The 21,913-nt window shown below is 40.9% G+C and overlaps 1 protein-coding gene across 1 annotated transcript in view; it reads left to right on the forward strand.

Annotated features, from left to right (window-relative positions):
• The window catches only part of LOC124269286, a 36,216-nt gene extending 15,455 nt beyond the window's left edge, over positions 1–20,761 (forward strand). Inside the window, exons 3-6 of the mRNA XM_046704290.1 lie at positions 6,552–6,644; positions 9,013–9,105; positions 19,170–19,238; positions 19,656–20,761. Coding sequence (XP_046560246.1) covers positions 6,552–6,644; positions 9,013–9,105; positions 19,170–19,238; positions 19,656–20,531 — 1,131 coding nt within the window. The 3' untranslated portion in view covers positions 20,532–20,761. The remainder of the gene's footprint in view (positions 1–6,551; positions 6,645–9,012; positions 9,106–19,169; positions 19,239–19,655) is intronic.
• Positions 20,762–21,913: the final 1,152 nt, after the last annotated feature.

Here is a 21,913-nt window from a genome sequence, read left to right on the forward strand (position 1 = left end):
GTAGGTAGCGATGTTGGCTATGTTGCTAGTGACAATGAGATATCTACAAAGTGACGATGTCAACAGTGACAGATTGATAGGAGGTAGGTAGCGATGTTGGCCATGTTGTAGTGACAATGAAATATCTACTAAGTGACGATGTTGACAGTGACAGTGTGATAGGAGGTAGGTAGCGATGTTGGCAATGTTGTAGTTACAATGAAATATCTACTAAGTGACGATGTCAACAGTGACAGTGTGATAGGAGGTGGGTAGCGATGTTGGCCATGTTGCTAGTGACAATGAAATATCTAGTAAGTGAGGATGTCGACAGTGACAGTGTGATAGGAGGGAGGTAGCTATGTTGGCCATGTTGCTAGTGACAATGAGATATCTACTAAGTGAGGATGTCGACAGTGACAGTGTGATAGGAGGTAGGTAGCGATGTTGGCCGCGTTGTAGTGACAATGAAATATCTACTAAGTGACGATGTCAACATTGACAGTGTGATAGGAGGTAGGTAGCCATGTTGCTAGTGACAATGAAATATCTACTAAGTGACGATATCGACAGTGACAGTGTGATAGGAGGTAGGTAGCGATGTTGGCTATGTTGTAGTGACAATGAAATATCTACTAAGTGACGATGTCGACAGTGACAGTGTGATAGGAGGTAGGTAGCGATGTTGGCCATGTTGCTAGTGACAGTGAGATATCTACTAAGTGACGATGTCGACAGTGACAGTGTGATACGAGGTAGGTAGCGATGTTGGCCATGTTGCTAGTGACAATGAAATATCTACTAAGTGACGATGTCGACAGTGACAGTATGATACGAGGTAGGTAGCGATGTTGGCCATGTTGCTAGTGACAGTGAGATATCTATTAAGTGACGATGTCGACAGTGACAGTGTGATAGGAGGTAGGTAGCGATGTTGGCCATGTTGCTAGTGACAATGAAATATCTACTAAGTGACGATGTCGACAGTGACAGTATGATACGAGGTAGTAGCGATGTTGGCCATGTTGCTAGTGACAGTGAGATATCTACTAAGTGACGATGTCGACAGTGACAGTGTGATAGGAGGTAGGTAGCGATGTTGGCCATGTTGCTACTGACAATGAAATATCTAGTATTAGTAAGTGACGATGTCGACAGTGACAGTGTGATAGGAGGTAGGTAGCGATGTTGCTGGTTACCATGGTATATCTGGTCAGTGAAGATACCAGTTTGTTGCTGGTGACCATGCTATATCTGGTCAGTGACGATACCGGTTTGTTGCTAGAGACCATGCTATATCTGGTCAGTGACGATACCTGTTTGTTGCTGGTGACCATGCTATATGTGGTAAGTGACGATACCGGTTTGTTGCTAGAGAGCATGCTATATCTGGTCAGTGACGATACCTGTTTGTTGCTGGTGACCATGCTATATCTGGTCAGTGAAGATACCGGTTTGTTGCTGGCGACCATGCTATTTCTGGTAAGTGACGATACCTGTTTGTTGCTGATGACCATGCTATATCTGGTAAGTGACGATACCGGTTTGTTGCTAGAGACCATGCTATATCTAGTATGTGACGATACCTGTTTGTTGCTGGTGACCATGCTATATCTGGTCAGTGACGATACCGGTTTGTTGCTGGTGACCATGCTATATCTGGTCAGTGACGATACCGGTTTGTTGCTGGCGACGATGCTATATCTGGTGAGTGACGATACCGGTTTGTTGCTGGCGACCATGCTATATCTAGTATGTGACGATACCTGTTTGTTGCTGGTTACCATGCTATATCTAGTATGTGACGATACCTGTTTGTTGCTGGTGACCATGCTATATCTGGTCAGTGACCTGTTTGTTGCTGGTGACCATGCTATATCTGGTCAGTGACGATACCAGTTTGTTGCTGGTGACCATGCTATATCTGGTCAGTGACGATACCGGTTTGTTGCTGGTGACCATGCTATATCTGGTCAGTGACGATACCGGTTTGTAGCTGGCGATCATGCTATATCTGGTCTGTGACGATACCGGTTTGTTGCTGGCGACCATGCTATATCTGGTCAGTGACGATACCGGTTTGTTGCTGGCGACCATGCTTTATCTGGTCAGTGACGATACCAGTTTGTTGCTGGTGACCATGCTATATCTGGTCAGTGACGATACCGGTTTGTTGCTGGTGACCATGCTATATCTGGTCAGTGACGATACCGGTTTGTTGCTGGTGACCATGCTATATCTGGTAAGTGACGATACCTGTTTGTTGCTGGTGACCATGCTATATCTGGTCAGTGACGATACCGGTTTGTTGCTGGCGACCATGCTATATCTGGTCAGTGACGATACCAGTTTGTTGCTGGTGACCATGCTATATCTAGTAAGTGACTGAACTTGCCTAGCTGTAGTAGGTACTGAGGGCAATCTCATCCTACCGGGCACCCATTTTACTGCTAGACTTGACCGAAACATTTAGAAAGGGTCTGCTGGCGTGATATAGCTCTGATATTACTGACTGGTATAAAACAACGATCATGCTATCGAAACGTAAACTGTGGCATACGTTCATGCTGTGGAAATGTAACCTGTCATACGCTCATGTTATCGAAATGTAAACTGTCATACGCTCATGCTATCGATATGTAAACTGTCATACGTTCATGTTATCGATATGTAAACTGTCATACTCTCATGCTATCACTATGTAAACTGTCATACGTTCATGCTATCGAAATGTAAACTGTCATACGCTCATGCTATCGAAATGTAAACTGTCATACGCTCATGTTATCGAAATGTAAACTGTCATACGCTCATGCTATCGAAATGTAAACTGTCATACGTTCATGTTATCAATATGTAAACTGTCATACGCTCATGTTATCGATATGTAAACTGTCATACGTTCATGCTATCGAAATGTAAACTGTCATACGTTCATGCTATCGAAATGTTAACTGTCATACGCTCATGCTATCGCTATGTAAACTGCCATACGTTCATGCTGTCGAAATGTAAAATGTCATACGCTCATGCTATCGAAATGTAAACTGTCATACGCTCATGTTATCGATATGTAAACTGTCATACGCTCATGTTATCGATATGTAAACTGTCATACTCTCATGCTATCGCTATGTAAACTGTCATACGTTCATGCTATCGAAATGTAAACTGTCATACGCTCATGCTATCGAAATGTAAACTTCCATACGCTCATGTTATCGAAATGTAAACTGTCATACGCTCATGCTATCGAAATGTAAACTGTCATACGTTCATGTTATCGATATGTAAACTGTCATACGCTCATGTTATCGATATGTAAACTGTCATACGTTCATGATATCGATATGTAAACTCCTGTCATAAACTGTCATACGTTCATGCTATCGAAATGTAAACTGTCATACGCTCATGCTATCGAAATGTTAACTGTCATACGCTCATGTTATCGATATGTAAACTGTCATACGCTCTTGTTATCAATATGTAAACTGTCATACGTTCATGCTATCGAAATGTAAACTGTCATACGTTCATGCTATCGAAATGTAAACTGTCATACGCTCATGTTATCGAAATGTAAACGGTCATACGCTCATGTTATCGATATGTAAACTGTCATACTCTCATGATATCGCTATGTAAACTGTCATACGTTCATTCTATCGAAATGTAAACTGTCATACACTCATGCTATCAAAATGTAAACTGTCATACGCTCATGTTATCGATATGTAAACTCTCATACGTTCATGCTATCGATATGTAAACTGTCATACGTTCATGCTATCGAAATGTAAACTGTCATACGCTCATGCTATCGATATGTAAACTGTCATACGCTGATGCTATCGATATGTAAACTGTCATACGCTCATGTTATCGATATGTAAACTGTCATACGTTCATGCTATCGAAATGTAAATTGTCATACGTTCATGCTATCGCTATGTAAACTGTCATACGCTCATGTTATCGATATGTAAACTGTCATACGCTCATGCTATCGATATGTAAACTGTCATACGCTCATGCTATCGATATGTAAACTGTCATACGCTCATGCTATCGATATGTAAACTGTCATACGTTCATGCTATCGAAATGTAAACTGTCATACGCTCATGTTATCGAAATGTAAACTGCCGTACGCTCATGTTATCGAAATGTAAACTGTCATACGCTCATGCTATCGAAATGTAAACTGTCATACGCTCATGCTATCGAAATGTAAACTGTCATACGCTCATGTTATCGATATGTGAACTGTCATACGTTCATGCTATCGAAATGTAAACTGTCATACGCTCATGTTATCGCTATGTAAACTGTCATACGCTCATGTTATCGATATGTAAACTGTCATACGTTCATGTTATCGAAATGTAAACTGTGAACAATCTCCATTCTTGGTACGAAATGCGTAGGTAAAATATCCAAATCATCATCATCATCATTAGAATCGATACCATAGTTGTTCCATGAGTAGAATTGATCATGCGGTGTCAGCATAACATGATACAACCCCACACAATCCAAAAATCATATAAATCTGGACATTGAGCCCTAAACCATCTGGCCATACCTCAGTCAGAAGAAGGACACGGTATACAGGGCAATCACCATTCCACTTAGATTTACAAGTGTCACAAACGTAGTCTATTAGCCATGGCCTTAGCGATCATAGCAACTGACCTAAATCTATGCTTAAGTGTGGGAGTTACGATAGTCTAAGCGATACGATCGCTTTTGTGGAAAGGGTCCAGTTGAATGATGACAGTTCTCATGGCAACTAGCCAGACAGGACGGTGGTGACCGGATATCAGCAGTGAGGCTTGTGGACTTCAGTCAGTGCATGGACAGTGCATTATCTGACTGTTCATACAGTCATACAGTGATGTGTTCATGCACCGGATATCCCTCATCAGAGACTGATACACTAGTTGTTGCGATGCTCGACGAAGGAATGAACTTTATCTCTTGCAACTGATGGAATATTCTGAATCAAAATCTATTATGCATTTTCTGCTGATCCAGTTATCAAAACAAAATATCAATCTGAAGTATATTTATAATGGATTTATATAAGGGTAGATATCGAATGTGATGGAGAGGTAGAGAAAAAATTTGAATAATTTACTGAAGTTTATTAGTGGGAGGAGTCGGTAGCCTAGTGGTTAAAGTGTTCGCTCTTCACGCCGAAGAACTGGGTTCGATTCCCAACATGGGTACAGAGTGTGAAGCCCATTTCTGGTGTCCCCCGACGTGATATTGCTGGAATATTGCTTAAAGCCAGGGTGTCGGTGTACAAACAACCTTAACGCTACGGTGATCGTAAGTCCCATACATCAACATAGACTTACGATAGCCTTAGCTAAGGTTGTTTTGTACAATGTCACCCTGACCCAGTGTGGTAGTGGGTAAGATCTGGGTGGAATGAGGTCTCTTGTCTAAAGAATTATGATCTTTTATCATTATCATTACACTGACAGGGGTTCAAAAATCCCATCGCCCGACGCCCGCGACATGTCAGTTTTCATTTCGGGCGATCAAATAATGGTATTTTACTTGTCCGTGGGCTACTAGAAAATTTCTGCTTACGGTTTCAAACAGCAAATAAACTTTGATTTCATTTCATATCTGCTCAAAATGTAACTATTAAAATTTGAAACGATACGAGAACGAAATGAGTTATCTTGTGATTACACAATGCCATTTAGAAAGTGGTCAAATGTAACATATGTTATATTTGGGATTACACTTTCTTAGTAAAGTACAAATTCTAGTACTTTTTATTTATTTATTTTTTTATCTTCCTTTGCTATTTATCACTTCTCGATAAACATTAACATCAAATACCATGTTGATTTATTCTTTCATAACTACATCATCATGATTATGTTATAAAAAACAGGGCAAGTGGAAAATTAGTCAAGCCAAGTTACTTTCTTAAAGTCACTTACCCTGTGGCAAGTGGCGTTTAACAAAAAATTAACCCCTGACTACACAGATGTACCATAGTAAACATACGTACATTGGTTAATAAATAAGAAGACTATTTCTACAGCCGCGATAATCAAGAACATCTTTTGAAAAATTTAAGCAAAGCCAGTTTAGAGCAGGTCTTAGTTGACATTTATTTATTCCGTTCCTCAATTTCAAGTGCTCACTCGAAAATACACATTCGTGAGTTATCAATTTGTTTGTTTGTTGTTTAAAGCCCCACTCCCAGTATCCCAGCTATACGGCTGCCGTATGTAAATAACTGAGACTGGACCAGTCAATCCAGTGACCGATATCCTAAGTATCGATCTACACAATTGGGGTACGATGACATGTGCTAAATAAGTCAGCGAGCCTGACCACTCGATCCAGTTAGTCGCCACTTACGACAAGCATGGGTTATTGAAGATCAGTTCTGTCCCAGATCTTCACTCTTACTGGGGTAGGAGATGATGAATTATCATTATTTGTTTGAGTGGTGACAGTGGCCCACGAGTGTGGCACTGGTTGTTTATGTTGGTGCATGTTTAGGAAAGTGACCTGTTTGTTTTGTGTATGTATTTCAGTTTATTGCAAGAAATGAAAGTCGCCAAGAAGCCGGAAAGAGACCGTTGGAAACTCCCAGGGAGAGGTCGATTCTCCACGGAAAAGCTTCTCCCGTAAGGTTGTGAATTATGATGATTATTGGTCAAATGGTTAAATGATTGTAGGTAAATGGCTAACATATCAAAGAAGACACTTTTTTTTAATTTGCTGAAGGGATAGTACTGACATATGTGACATAATATGATGGATTTCAGCTTCTTCTTTATTGTAAACATAACGTAATTCACCTGACAAAGGGACAAGAACATAGCCCAGAAACGCTGTTTACAATATAGAAGAAGTTGACCTCCGTAATATTTTGTCTCATACTAGAATACCAACTTCTATTTGTCTTTCAAGTACCTTTACTGACATAGTTTTTCATGTCCTGAGAGGGTAATACGGGCATCATCTTCATGTCCTGAGTAGATCATCTTCATGTCCTGAGGAGATCATTTTCATCTCCTCAGGAGATAATACAGGCATCATTTTCATGTCCTGAGGAGATCATTTTCATCTCCTCAGGAGATAATACAGGCATCATTTTCATGTCCTGAGGAGATCATTTTCATGTCCTGAGGAGATAATTTTCATGTCCTTAGGAGATAATACAGGCATCATTTTCATGTCCCGAGGAGATCATTTTCATGTCCTGAGGAGATCATTATCATGTCCTGAGAGGATAATACGGGCATCATTTTCATGTTCTGGGGAGGTAATAGGGAAATAATTCAGTGTCATCTGCATATTGACCAATAACATGTTCGATGTCGTTTAAAACAATTCCTTTATTCTGTGGTTGTCTCTGATCATTATTCCTAGTATTTCTGCTACCAATAAGAATAAATATGGAGATATGGGATCATCCTGTCTACATCCCCTTTCATTATCGAAAAACGTGGACAAGTGACCATTCTGTATCATACACGAGGATGCATTAGAAATCAATATGTTAACCCATCTTTGAATGTTACTTCCAAAACCAAACTTGTCTAGGACCATCTTAATGAATAATTTTGACACGGTGTCGAAAGCTTTTTCAAAGTCAATTAAGATTAGTAAACCTTTTATGTTTTGCCTTTTAATTTCAAACATAATGTCATAAAGAAGTCTAATGTTTTCCGTAATGCATCTTCCTGGAATGAATCCTGTTTGATTTTCGTTTATAAGCAAAACAACCTTAACGCTACGGTGATCGTAAGTCCCATACATCAACATAGACTTACGATAGCCTTAGCTAAGGTTGTTTTATACAATGTCACCCTGACCCAGTGTGGTAGTGGGTAAGATCTGGGTGGAATGAGGTCTCTTGTCTAAAGAATTATGATCTTTTATCATTACCATTCTTACGACAACACTGACAGGGGTTCAAAAATCCCATCGCCCGATGCCCGCGACATGTCAGTTTTCATTTCGGGCGATCAAATAATGGTATTTTACTTGTCCGTGGGCTACTCGAAAATTTCTGCTTACGGTTTCAAACTGCAAATAAACTTTGATTTCATTTCATATCTGCTCAAAATGTAACTATTAAAATTAGAAACGATACGAGAACGAAATGAGTTATCTTGTGATTACACAATGCCATTTAGAAAGTGGTCAAATGTAACATATGTTATATTTGGGATTACACTTTCTTAGTAAAGTACAAATTCTAGTACTTTTTAATTTATTTATTTTTTTATCTTCCTTTGCTATTTATCACTTCTCGATAAACATTAACATCAAATACCATGTTGATTTATTCTTTCATAACTACATCATCATGATTATGTTATAAAAATCAGGGCAAGTGGAAAATTAGTCAAGCCAAGTTACTTTCTTAAAGTCACTTACCCTGTGGCAAGTGGCGTTTAACAAAAAAATTACCCCCGACTACACAGATGTACCATAGTGAACATACGTACATTGGTTAATAAATAAGAAGACTATTTCTACAGCCGCGATAATCAAGAACATCTTTTGAAAAATTTAAGCAAAGCCAGTTTAGAGCAGGTCTTAGTTGAGATTTATTTATTCCGTTCCTCAATTTCAAGTGCTCACTCGAAAATACACATTCGTGAGTTATCAATTTGTTTGTTTGTTGTTTAAAGCCCGACTCCCAGTATCCCAGCTATACGGCTGCCGTATGTAAATAACTGAGACTGGACCAGTCAATCCAGTGACCGATATCCTAAGAATCGATCTACACAATTGGGGTACGATGACATGTGCTAAATAAGTCAGCGAGCCTGACCACTCGATCCAGTTAGTCGCCACTTACGACAAGCATGGGTTATTGAAGATCAGTTCTGTCCCAGATCTTCACTGTTACTGGGGTAGGAGATGATGAATTATCATTATTTGTTTGAGTAGTGACAGTGGCCCACGAGTGTGGCACTGGTTGTTTATGTTGGTGCATGTTTAGGAAAGTGACCTATTTGTTTTGTGTATGTATTTCAGTTTATTGCAAGAAATGAAAGTCGCCAAGAAGCCGGAAAGAGACCGTTGGAAACTCCCAGGGAGAGGTCGATTCTCCACGGAAAAGCTTCTCCCGTAAGGCTGCGAATTATGATGATTATTGGTCAAATGGTTAAATGATTGTAGGTAAATGGCTAACATATCAAAGAAGACACTTTTATTAATTTGCTGAAGGGATAGTACTGACATATGTGACATAATATGATGGATTTCAGCTTCTTCTTTATTGTAAACATAACGTAATTCACCTGACAAAGGGACAAGAACATAGCCCAGAAACGCTGTTTACAATATAGAAGAAGTTGACCTCCGTAATATTTTGTCTCATACTAGAATACCAACTTCTATTTGTCTTTCAAGTACCTTTACTGACATAGTTTTTCATGTCCTGAGAGGGTAATACGGGCATCATCTTCATGTCCTGAGTAGATCATCTTCATGTCCTGAGGAGATCATTTTCATCTCCTCAGGAGATAATGCAGGCATCATTTTCATGTCCTGAGGAGATCATTTTCATGTCCTGAGGAGATCATTTTCATGTCCCTAGGAGATAATACAAGCATCATTTTCATGTCCCGAGGAGATCATTTTCATGTCCTGAGGAGATCATTTTCATGTCCCTAGGAGATAATACAAGCATCATTTTCATGTCCTGAGGAGATCATTTTCATGTCCTGAGGAGATCATTATCATGTCCTGAGAGGATAATACGGGCATCATTTTCATGTTCTGGGGAGGTAATAGGGACATAATTTTCATGCTCTAAGGAGAGCATATTTTTTATGCCTAGAAGAGAAAATACGGACATAGTTTTTCATGTCCTGAGAGGGTAATATGGGCATCAGTTGCACATTCTGAAAAGATAATATGGGCATCACTTTTCATGTAATGGGCGTATATAATACGGGCATCATCATTTGTTCTTTAGAGATAATACAGATATCATTGTTAATGTCCTGAAGAGGTAATAGGGGCATCATTTTTATGTTCTAATGAAATAATATATCATTTTTCCATGCCCCTGAGGAAAGAATATGCACACAGTTTGGGCCAGCTTGAGCGGCAAGGTAATTAGTGACGTCATTTGATTGTAATGTGATGGTACCGACCAAGTGACAATGGTCTAAAGAGGATTATGATGCCGTTTCATTGTACCGATATCTTTCAGAAGATATTGTTTAATCTCTCCGCACTATATCGTAAGTGGAAGCCAGTTTTGGATGACAAAATGCTAGGAGGGCTGAAACCAGTCGAACCAAAACAACTTAAATACGTCACTTCCGACATCGATGGTGTTTCTCCCCACCATCAAACATTGGTGTATTATTTCTTTTTCCTGACAGTTTATTATTTGGACCTGTGAAGATCCGGGTTAGAATTGGCCGTCAGCAAACCATGCTTCCCGTAAGAGGCGACTAACGGGATCGGGTGGTAGGCTCGAAGACCTGATTGATGCATGTCATCGTATCCCAACTGCGTAGATCGATGCTCATGCTGTTGATCACTGGATTGTCTGGTCAAAACTCGAGTGCGGCGTTAAACAATAAACAAACAATAACTTTACTGTTTGATGTTGTTGACTGTATATCATAATCTCATTATAGTTTATCATAATCTCACACGGGAACGCCTCCTGTTTCCTGCAATATAATTCTTTACCACATTGGGGAGGATAGTGCCAAAGGCATCCTTGCTCTGTTGAACATATATGATCATTAATCAAGCACCCAATACCCCCAAGTACGAGAATAGTACATGTTGTATGATCCGCCTATTAAAATGGTAACTGTAACATATTTTACTCTGATAAAAACAAAACCAGAAATTGATATAAAGTAACACTTTTGTAATCTGAGAGGAATACACATAACGATGTACATATGTGTGGTCACCATGACTATGTGGTCTAGTTCTCAAATATTGTTTGTTTGGGTTAAAAAAAACACTTTGCGACCCCATCAGTACATCGCGCGTCAGCTTGGTTACTGCCACTGCGCCATTAGTAGACTGATCCGAAACACCAACAAACAGGCACAATCAAGGATCGCCAAGGCCAGGGCAACCCAGGCAGACCACTCCAGCGGAAGGTCGAAATCTGACCCGTTACGTGAGGCGTGGACCCTTCGCTTTTAAAGAAATTCTTGGTGCCAAACAGACATGTCAACCAAGACCGTTCCGAGGGATTATCCGGCGTCAAACTCTTATGAACAGGCAACGTTTGCCGTGGTGCTGTGCCCGACGGCGCTGGAATCTTCGCTTCATGTCACGGATGGTCGTCTGAGAGATTTGGAGGCGAATAACACTGTTATGTGCCGAGACAATTTAACCCACTGTTCCCTTTGATGGAGGCTCAGTTATGTTGTGGGGATGTGTCTCTCATAACTGTAAGTTGGCATTGGTGACAGCTCGGGGAAATATTAATGACCAGCGCTACATCACTGACATTCAAATTACTGTGCCTCATTTTGATAACTACCATTGGCTCCTCGCCCCATATTCATAGACGACAACGCTAGTACACTTCATTCCCGTGTTGTTAAAGAGGTCCTGCTACTGAAACTCTCTCTTGGCCTGCATGGAGCCCTGATCTGAACCCCATCGAGTACATCTGGGACATTCTTGGTCGTCGTTTGCAGGCAAGGGTCCCCCCGGTACAGACTGTTGGTGTATTGGGCCAATTGCTTGCATTTCATGACGAGTGGCGGGAATTGCCTCGGGAACGTATCCGCAGGCTCAAGAGTGAAGGCTGCCATCCAATCACATGGCGGACACACGAGAGACTGATGTCAAACACACCATTATATATCAAGGGGCGTACACAGAGAGCGATATCCGGCATTATCTCACCATGTTTCGTGTAAGGACAATTAACTGTTTTCCACAAAAACAACGGCTTTGGCAGTTCTCACAGAGCATGCCAATTAACATATTGCCTACATTTTGTTGTTTTCTGGAGTCAGTTATTCAGTCTTCCATTAAATAATCAGGAATCATTGCCATTCTAAAAGTATGAAGCTTTATGTTCACATATATCACTGTTCTAAAATAGGGTAGATGGATGTTTGCTTAAATAAGGTTCACGTGTATAATACATCTCTAGCAGTTCAATTCGATATATTTTGACAGCAAACGTCATTAAGACAGTTCTCTTGTTTGATTCCCGTTAATCATGCCGTGGTGGATGTGTATTGCCCGCAAACGCATCCCAAAATGTGTTTGCAAAGGTTTTGTCATAAAAAAGACAAAGATACTTGAAAAGTGAATGCAGAATAATGTACGTGCAATGTGTCGGGAAAATGAGTACAGACAATAAAAGGACAAACAGAATTCATCATTTCATTTCGAAATGTATGACGTAAGCGAAGATAAAAATTGCCAAGATTGAATGCAACTGACCAAAATATAGCCATTGGACGTTTGGAAGCATGGGAGTCCCGGTCTGCCGTTTCAAGAAACTTCAACGTCCACAGCACAATATCTCGATTATGGCATCGATATGCCCGCTTCAGCTCAAGCAAAAGATCGTCCCAGAAGTAGAAGGCCAAGAGTGACCACTCCGAGACCGAGTCATACGGGGGTTTCACGTCACAAATTTGCAGCAGCAACGGACACTGCAGGACAGGTGCCTGGTCTTCGAAGAATTTCCGACCAAACATCAGAAATCGTCGGAGAGAAGTGGGAATTCGAGCATATCGACAAAACGTTGGACCTGTCCTGACACGACTACACCGACAATGACGTGTCCAATGGTGCAACAGGGTACAGGCATGGAACCTGGGGAACTGACGACGCAAAGACGGGATGGGAGGCAACGTGTAGACAGATGTTGTTTGAGTTAGCGTCATGGTGTGGAGAGCCATGACCTACGAGGGTAGATCAGAGCTAATGGTGGTTCAAGGCTATCTTACAGCAAATCGCTATACCGACCAAGTCCTGCAATGCCACCTCCTCCGACTTTTTAACCGCCAGGGGAGCTGTTTCAACACGACAACGCTCGACCCACTCACAGCTTATGTAACAGGTGCTTGCTTGTCTCGCCACTGCAAACGTCAATGTCCTTCCTTTCCTGGCCTTCCAAATCGCTTGATCTGAAACCGATCGAGAATCTGTGGGACGAAATTGATCGTCCCCAGACACTTGCAGAACTTGCCGACGCGTTGCAGGTGGAATGGTAAAGAATTCCCCTCCATGCCCTCGAAACCCGACGATTTGTGCAGTCCTTCCAAGGCGGTGTCGAGCAGTGACGGCTTCAAGGGGTGGTGTCGTGAAGTACTGGCCTGAACGTCCCCTTGAACACATGTGCAGTGAGTGAACTGAATTATTGCTGACAATGACAGCAATGCATATGTTCACCTCTGTGTCCAATTTCATTCATCTATGTTCAAGCTTAATTGACTTATATGTACGTTTAATACATTTCCTTATTTTTTACCTATGCGTTTTTATTTGGAGAGTGTATATAATGCACGCCTTACACAACATAATAGGCATTTGTTTATGAATCACTCTTAATAACTGATATTGCCACGTGTGGAAAAAAAGTCATCACCAACCTATGACACGTCACATGTATTATCTCCCCAGAACATGAAAGTTGATGCCCGTATTATCTCCTGGTGACATGAAAAATGATGCCTGTATTATCTCCTCATGACATGAAAAATGATGCCCGTATTATCTCCTCAGTACATAAAAAATGATCCCCATGTTACCCTCTCAGGACATGAAAAAATATGTCCTTATCATCCAAACAGAAAATGAAAAATGACGACCGTACTCCCTCTCAGGACATGAAAGGTATTGCACGTACTACCACTTCAGGACATGAAAAGCATGCCTGTAGTACCATCTCAGGGCATGAAAATCATGCCCACAGTACCATCTCAGGACATGAAAATCATGCCTGTAGTACCATCTCAGGACATGAAAATCATGCCTGTAGTACCATCTCAGGACATGAAAATCATGCCTGTAGTACCATCTCAGGACATGAAAAAATATGTCCTTATCATCCAATCAGAAAATGAAAAATGACGACCGTATTCCCGCTCGGGACATGAAAGGTATTGCACGTACTACCACTTCAGGACATGAAAAGCATGCCTGTAGTACCATCTCAGGGCATGAAAATCATGCCCACAGTACCATCTCAGGACATGAAAATCATGCCTGTAGTACCATCTCAGGACATGAAAATCATGCCTGTAGTACCATCTCAGGACATGAAAATCATGCCTGTACTACCATCTCAGGACATGAAAATCATGCCCTGTAGTACCATCTCAGGACATGAAAATCATGCCTGTAGTACCATCTCAGGACATGAAAATCATGCCTGTAGTACCATCTCAGGACATGAAAATCATGCCTGTAGTACCATCTCAGGACATGAAAATCATGCCTGTAGTACCATCTCAGGACATGAAAATCATGCCTGTAGTACCATCTCAGGACATGAAAATCATGCCCGTGTAGTACCATCTCAGGACATGAAAATCATGCCTGTAGTACCATCTCAGGACATGAAAATCATGCCTGTAGTACCATGTGCCTGAGGACATGAAAATCATGCCCATCTCAGGACATGAAAATCATGCCTGTAGTACCATCTCAGGACATGAAAATCATGCCTGTACTACCATCTCAGGACATGAAAATCATGCCTGTAGTACCATCTCAGGACATGAAAATCATGCCTGTAGGACATGAAAATCATGCCTGTAGTACCATTCAGGACATGAAAATCATGCCTGTAGTACCATCTCAGGACATGAAAATCATGCCTGTAGTACCATCTCAGGACATGAAAATCATGCCTGTAGTACCATCTCAGGACATGAAAATCATGCCTGTAGTACCATCTCAGGACATGAAAATCATGCCTGTAGTACCATCTCAGGACATGAAAATCATGCCTGTACTACCATCTCAGGACATGAAAATCATGCCTGTAGTACCATCTCAGGACATGAAAATCATGCCTGTAGTACCATCTCAGGACATGAAAATCATGCCTGTAGTAGTACCATCTCAGGACATGAAAATCATGCCCGTAGTACCATCTCAGGACATGAAAATCATGCCTGTAGTACCATCTCAGGACATGAAAATCATGCCTGTAGTACCATCTCAGGACATGAAAATCATGCCTGTAGTACCATCTCAGGACATGAAAATCATGCCTGTAGTACCATCTCAGGACATGAAAATCATGCCTGTAGTACCATCTCAGGACATGAAAATCATGCCTGTAGTACCATCTCAGGACATGAAAATCATGCCTGTGTAGTACCATCTCAGGACATGAAAATCATGCCTGTAGTACCATCTCAGGACATGAAAATCATGCCTGTAGTACCATCTCAGGACATGAAAATCATGCCTGTAGTACCATCTCAGGACATGAAAATTATGCCAGTACCATCTCAGGAGTACCATCTCAGGACATGACATGAAAATCATGCCTGTAGTACCATACCATCTCAGGACATGAAAATCATGCCTGTAGTACCATCTCAGGACATGAAAATCATGCCTGTAGTACCATCTCAGGACATGAAAATCATGCCCGTAGTACCATGAGGACATGAAAATCATGCCTGTAGTACCATCTCAGGACATGAAAATCATGCCCGTAGTACCATCTCAGGACATGAAAATCATGCCTGTAGTACCATCTCAGGACATGAAAATCATGCCTGTAGTACCATCTCAGGACATGAAAATCATGCCTCAGGACATGAAAATCATGCCTGTAGTACCATCTCAGGACATGAAAATCATGCCTGTAGTACCATCTCAGGACATGAAAATCATGCCTGTAGTACCATCTCAGGACATGAAAATCATGCCTGTAGTACCATCTCAGGACATGAAAATCATGCCCGTAGTACCGTCTCAGAACATGAAAATCATGCCTGTAATACCATCTCAGGACATGAAAATCATGCCTGTAGTACCATCTCAGGACATGAAAATCATGCCTGCAGTACCATCTCAGGACATGAAAATCATGCCTGTAGTACCATCTCAGGACATGAAAATCATGCCTGTAGTACCGTCTCAGGACATGAAAATCATGCCTGTAGTACCATCTCAGGACATGAAAATCATGCCTGTAGTACCATCTCAGGACATGAAAATCATGCCTGTAGTACCATCTCAGGACATGAAAATCATGCCTGTAGTACCATCTCAGGACATGAAAATCATGCCTGTAGTACCATGAAAATCATCCTGTAGTACCATCTCAGGACATGAAAATCATGCCTGTAGTACCATCTCAGGACATGAAAATCATGCCTGTAGTACCATCTCAGGACATGAAAATCAGACATGAAAATCACCTGTAGTACCATCTCAGGACATGAAAATCATGCCTGTCAGTACTGTATCTCAGGACATGAAAATCATGCCTGTAGTACCATCTCAGGACATGAAAATCAAACCGTCTGAGGACATGAAAATCATGCCTGTAGTACCATCTCAGGACATGAAAATCATGCCTGTAGTACCGTTTCAGGACATGAAAATCATGCCTGTAATACCATCTCAGGACATGAAAATCATGCCTGTAGTACCATCTCAGGACATGAAAATCATGCCTGTAGTACCATCTCAGGACATCAAAATCATGCCTGTAGTACCGTTTCAGGACATGAAAATCATGCCTGTAGTACCATCTCAGGACATGAAAATCATGCCTGTAGTACCATCTCAGGACATGAAAATTATTCCTGTAGTACCATCTCAGGACATGAAAATCATGCCTGTACTACCATCTCAGGACATGAAAATCATGCCTGTAGTACCATCTCAGGACATGAAAATCATGCCCGTAGTACCGTCTGAGGTCATGAAAATCATGCCCGTAGTACCGTCTGAGGTCATGAAAATCATGCCTGTAGTACCATCTCAGGACATGAAAATCATGCCCGTAGTACCATCTCAGGACATGAAAATCATGCCTGTAGTACCATCTCAGGGCATGAAAATCATGCCCGTAGTACCATCTCAGGACATGAAAATCATGCCTGTAGTACCATTTCAGAACATGAAAATTATGCCTGTAGTACCTTCTCAGGACATGAAAATCATGCATGCAGTACCATCTCAGGACATGAAAATCATGCCTGTACTACCATCTCAGAACATGAAAATCATGCCTGTAATACCATCTCAGGACATGAAAATCATGCCCGTAGTACCATCTCAGGACATGAAAATCATGCCTGTAGTACCATCTCAGGACATGAAAATCATGCCTGTAGTACCATCTCAGGACATGAAAATCATGCCTGTAGTACCATCTCAGGACATGAAAATCATGCCTGTAGTACCATCTCAAGACATGAAAATTATTCCTGTAGTACCATCTCAGGACATGAAAATCATGCCTGTAGTACCATCTCAGGACATGAAAATCATGCCTGTAGTTCCATCTCAGGACGTGAAAATCATGCCTGTAGTACCATCTCAGGACATGAAAATCATGCCTGTAGTACCATCTCAGGACATGAAAATCATGCCCGTAGTACCATCTCAGGACATGAAAATCATGCCCGTAGTACCGTCTGAGGACATGAAAATCATGCCTGTAGTACCATCTCAGGACATGAAAATCATGCCTGTACTACCATCTCAGGACATGAAAATCATGCCCGTAGTACCGTCTGAGGTCATGAAAATCATGCCTGTAGTACCATCTCAGGACATGAAAATCATGCCCGTAGTACCGTCTGAGGACATGAAAATCATGCCTGTAGTACCATCTCAGGACATGAAAATCATGCCCGTAGTACCATCTCAGGACATGAAAATCATGCCTGTAGTACCATCTCAGGACATGAAAATCATGCCTGTAGTACCATCTCAGGACATGAAAATCATGCCTGTAGTACCATCTCAGGACATGAAAATCATGCCTGTAGTACCATCTCAGGACATGAAAATCATGCCTGTAGTACCATCTCAGGACATGAAAATCATGCCTGTAGTACCATCTTAGGACATGAAAATCATGCCCGTAGTACCGTGAGGACATGAAAATCATGCCTGTAGTACCATCTCAGGACATGAAAATCATGCCCGTAGTTCCGTCTGAGGACATGAAAATCATGCCTGTAGTACCATCTCAGGACATGAAAATCATGCCTGTAGTACCATCTCAGGACATGAAAACATGAAAATCATGACCTGAAAATCAGCCTGTAGTACCATCTCAGGACATGAAAATCATGCCTGTAGTACCATCTCAGGACATGAAAATCATGCCTGTAGTACCATCTCAGGACATGAAAATCATGCCTGTAGTACCATCTCAGGACATGAAAAATGCCTGTAGTATGCCTGTAGTACCATCTCAGGACATGAAAATCATGCCTGTAGTACCGTTTCAGAACATGAAAATCATGCCTGTAATACCATCTCAGGACATGAAAATCATGCCTGTAGTACCATCTCAGGACATGAAAATCATGCATGCAGTACCATCTCAGGACATGAAAATCATGTCTGTAGTACCATCTCAGGACAACAAAATCATGCCTGTAGTACCGTTTCAGGACATGAAAATCATGCCTGTAGTACCATCTCAAGACATGAAAATCATGCCTGTAGTACCATGCCTGTAGTATGAAAATCTCAGGAAATGAAAATCATGCCTGTAGTACCATCTCAGGACATGAAAATCATGCCCGTAGTACCATCTCACTACATGAAAATCATGCCATCTAGGTATGCCCTACCATCTGAGGACATGAAAATCATGCCTGTAGTACCATCTCAGGACATGAAAATCATGCCCGTAGTACCATCTCAGGACATGAAAATCATGCCTGTAGTACCATCTCAGGACATGAAAATCATGCCCGTAGTACCATCTCAGGACATGAAAATCATGCCCGTAGTACCATCTCAGGACATGAAAATCATGCCTGTACTACCATCTCAGGACATGAAAATCATGCCCGTAGTACCGTCTGAGGACATGAAAATCATGCCTGTAGTACCATCTCAGGACATGAAAATCATGCCTGTAATACCATCTGAGGGAATGAAAATCATGCCTGTAGTACCATCTCAGGACATGAAAATACGACAAATCCATACATCAGCCTGTCGGTCTTCTATTCTTTCAGGTCCGGGTTGTGGATAAGAAGAAACAAAACGTGAAACCTGTCAGCGGGCATCCAAATCGGAAGAGCAAGGTGTGGTAAAATGTGATCATTTTGTTGTGAAACTCAATCTTATTTCATGACTGAACGCTGTGGTCGCAAAACCCTTCACGTTACATTCATAATAGTACAAAGTGTTATTTTCCAGCGTACAGTACAGTAGGAAACATCAATATATTTAATTCCGAGCAGGAGAAAATTTGCTTTGTTCTCAAATTTGCGTCCCTCAGTATATACATATTCAGGGAAGAAATTAATGAAACATGTAGCAGCGAAATTGGGTCTGTGGTTTATTTTTTCAATTTAATTAAATATATTTATGCGTATCTGTAAACTTCTGAATAACTTTACATATGTATGCGCGCGTTATATGTTATAAAAATCAGGTTGGTGTAACATGAAATTCTGTTATGTATTTTGGCATACATGATATACTTTCAACAATTACAGAAACTGTGCGTGGAGGGTGTCATACCTCTGAACAAATTCGTTCAATATGACCCGGATGTCGACACTGACCTCGCAGTGGTTTCAGCATACTTCAACGTCGGGCGCTTCAAGAAAGGACTTACGAAAGACCTCTATTTTAACGTTAAAACTTACACGAATTGGGCGGGGGCTTTTTCCAACTTGTACAACCCTTTGGTTTTCTATACAGACTCGGATATATTTGAAAATATCATCAGAACATTACGGATTAAACTGCCAAGAAATCTGACACGAGTGATACGAGTAAACCAAACGTCCATGTGGTCATTTAAACTTCAGGACAGAATCTCAAAAATATACCACGATCCAAACTATCCAAAGTTTTACCCAAACACCGTGGTTCCAAAGTATTCGTGCGCAATGCACGCGAAATATGAAGTAGTGGAAGACGCCATTTTGAAGAAATACGTCACTTCCGATTACGTCACGTGGTTAGACGTGGGCTACTTCCGGTATTTAAAACGAAACAAACTATTTAAACTCGTCGTCCCCAAAAGCTTTTCCGACAATACTGTGGCTTTCAACAAACTTCATCACCCTGATCCCGTTTTAGAACCAGAGGTTATTTTCAAAAACAACAGTTTGTATGTTGGGGGAGGAATGTTCATAGGTACTCAGCAAACGATGTCGCTCTTTATCCTTGACTACCGGCATGCATCTGAAGTGCTACTGCATATGGGACTGAGCAACTCTGACCAGCAGGTGTTGTATGCAATGTACCATAGTACCTTCCAGTCACGTGTCAATCCTGGGGTTGATCTACAACTTTACAAGTCGAATATTGTTGGTGATTGTTGGTTTTACCTGGGATTTCAGTGCTACAGGGAGTTACATTGACAAGTTGAACACCTTTGGTTGACTTTAGGAACAATTCCAAATTCTACTGATGGATTTTATGGAGGATCAGAACAACCTTTAAATGTCCAGAGACTTGATCAGAAAATCCTTGGTGGAGGTTGATAACACCCCGTGCTATCTCTATTTGATAGTGACTCTTGTACTCGTATGCTCAAGATACATTCAGAATTGTATAATAAACTCTGGTTTGGGCAACTATTTCTAACGAATACGGGTTTTGTTTATTTTATTTCTTTAGGAATAATCACAATATTCTTGATAAACTTTGTGAACAATCAGACTATTCTTGACGGACTTAACGAATAATCTGTATATATTTGTTTGAGGACTTGTTGTACATAATTTCTTACTCTCGCTGTTTAAAGTACTGGTGTAAAGTAATAAATATGCCAGAACATCGTCTGCCCAAAAAAACCTACAATATGATTGTCCATCTTGATAATATTGGTAAAAATACTTGGGCAACCCGTATTCGTATTCTTTTGTTTAGATACGGCTTTGGATTTGTTTGGCTATCCCAAACCCAGGGCGACGTTAATGCATTTATCAAACTCTTTCGTACCAGGGCTATTGATATCTTTAAACAAGACTGGCATTCATCTTTATATGAAAGTTCAAGATATGATTGCTATCGTGAGTTTAAATCTTTACTTGAACCTGAGTCGTATCTATACAACTTACGTAGTAAAAAGCTTCGTAGTGTTTTCATGCGCCTGAGACTTGGCCTAAATGATTTATATATCAATCAAGGAAGATATTCATCTATTATAAAATCACAAAGGTTCTGTCCATTTTGTAATACTGTAGAGAATGAATTACACTTTCTATTTCTTTGTCCTGCATATAATGATTTAAGGCAACTGTATTTTCCGCAATGGCTACAATCAAATATTAATGCTACAAAACTGTATTCAATACTTTCATGTAAAGCATCCCTATTACAATATAAGGTAGCTCTATTTATTTATCACGCGCTTATATTGAGAAGAGATTCAATGTAACGTGTGTGTCGCATGTTTTATATGTTGTACATATCATACATATTTATTCTGTATATGGGCCTCTGGCCTTCATGCAATAAACTGATACATACATACATGCTTCACTGCGGCTTGGTATCTCAGTGGGCTAGCACTATAAAACCAGCTTCAGTCTGGGCTAGTACAAGCAGCCGCACCTACACATACACACGCATGCACGTCGTCATATGAGCGAAATATTCTCCAGCGCGACGTTAAACCCAATTTCACCTCACCTCACCTCATTACAGCATGTTCCGACCATGTAATGGGTTATTCTGGTGGATAAAGCGTGAGCTCGTCACACCGAAGATGCGGATTCGATTCCCCACATGTGCGAAG

This window comes from Haliotis rubra, unplaced genomic scaffold (genome assembly GCF_003918875.1).
Source record: "Haliotis rubra isolate DU_JTF1 unplaced genomic scaffold, ASM391887v1 Scf1436, whole genome shotgun sequence".
NCBI classification, from domain to species: domain Eukaryota; kingdom Metazoa; phylum Mollusca; class Gastropoda; order Lepetellida; family Haliotidae; genus Haliotis; species Haliotis rubra.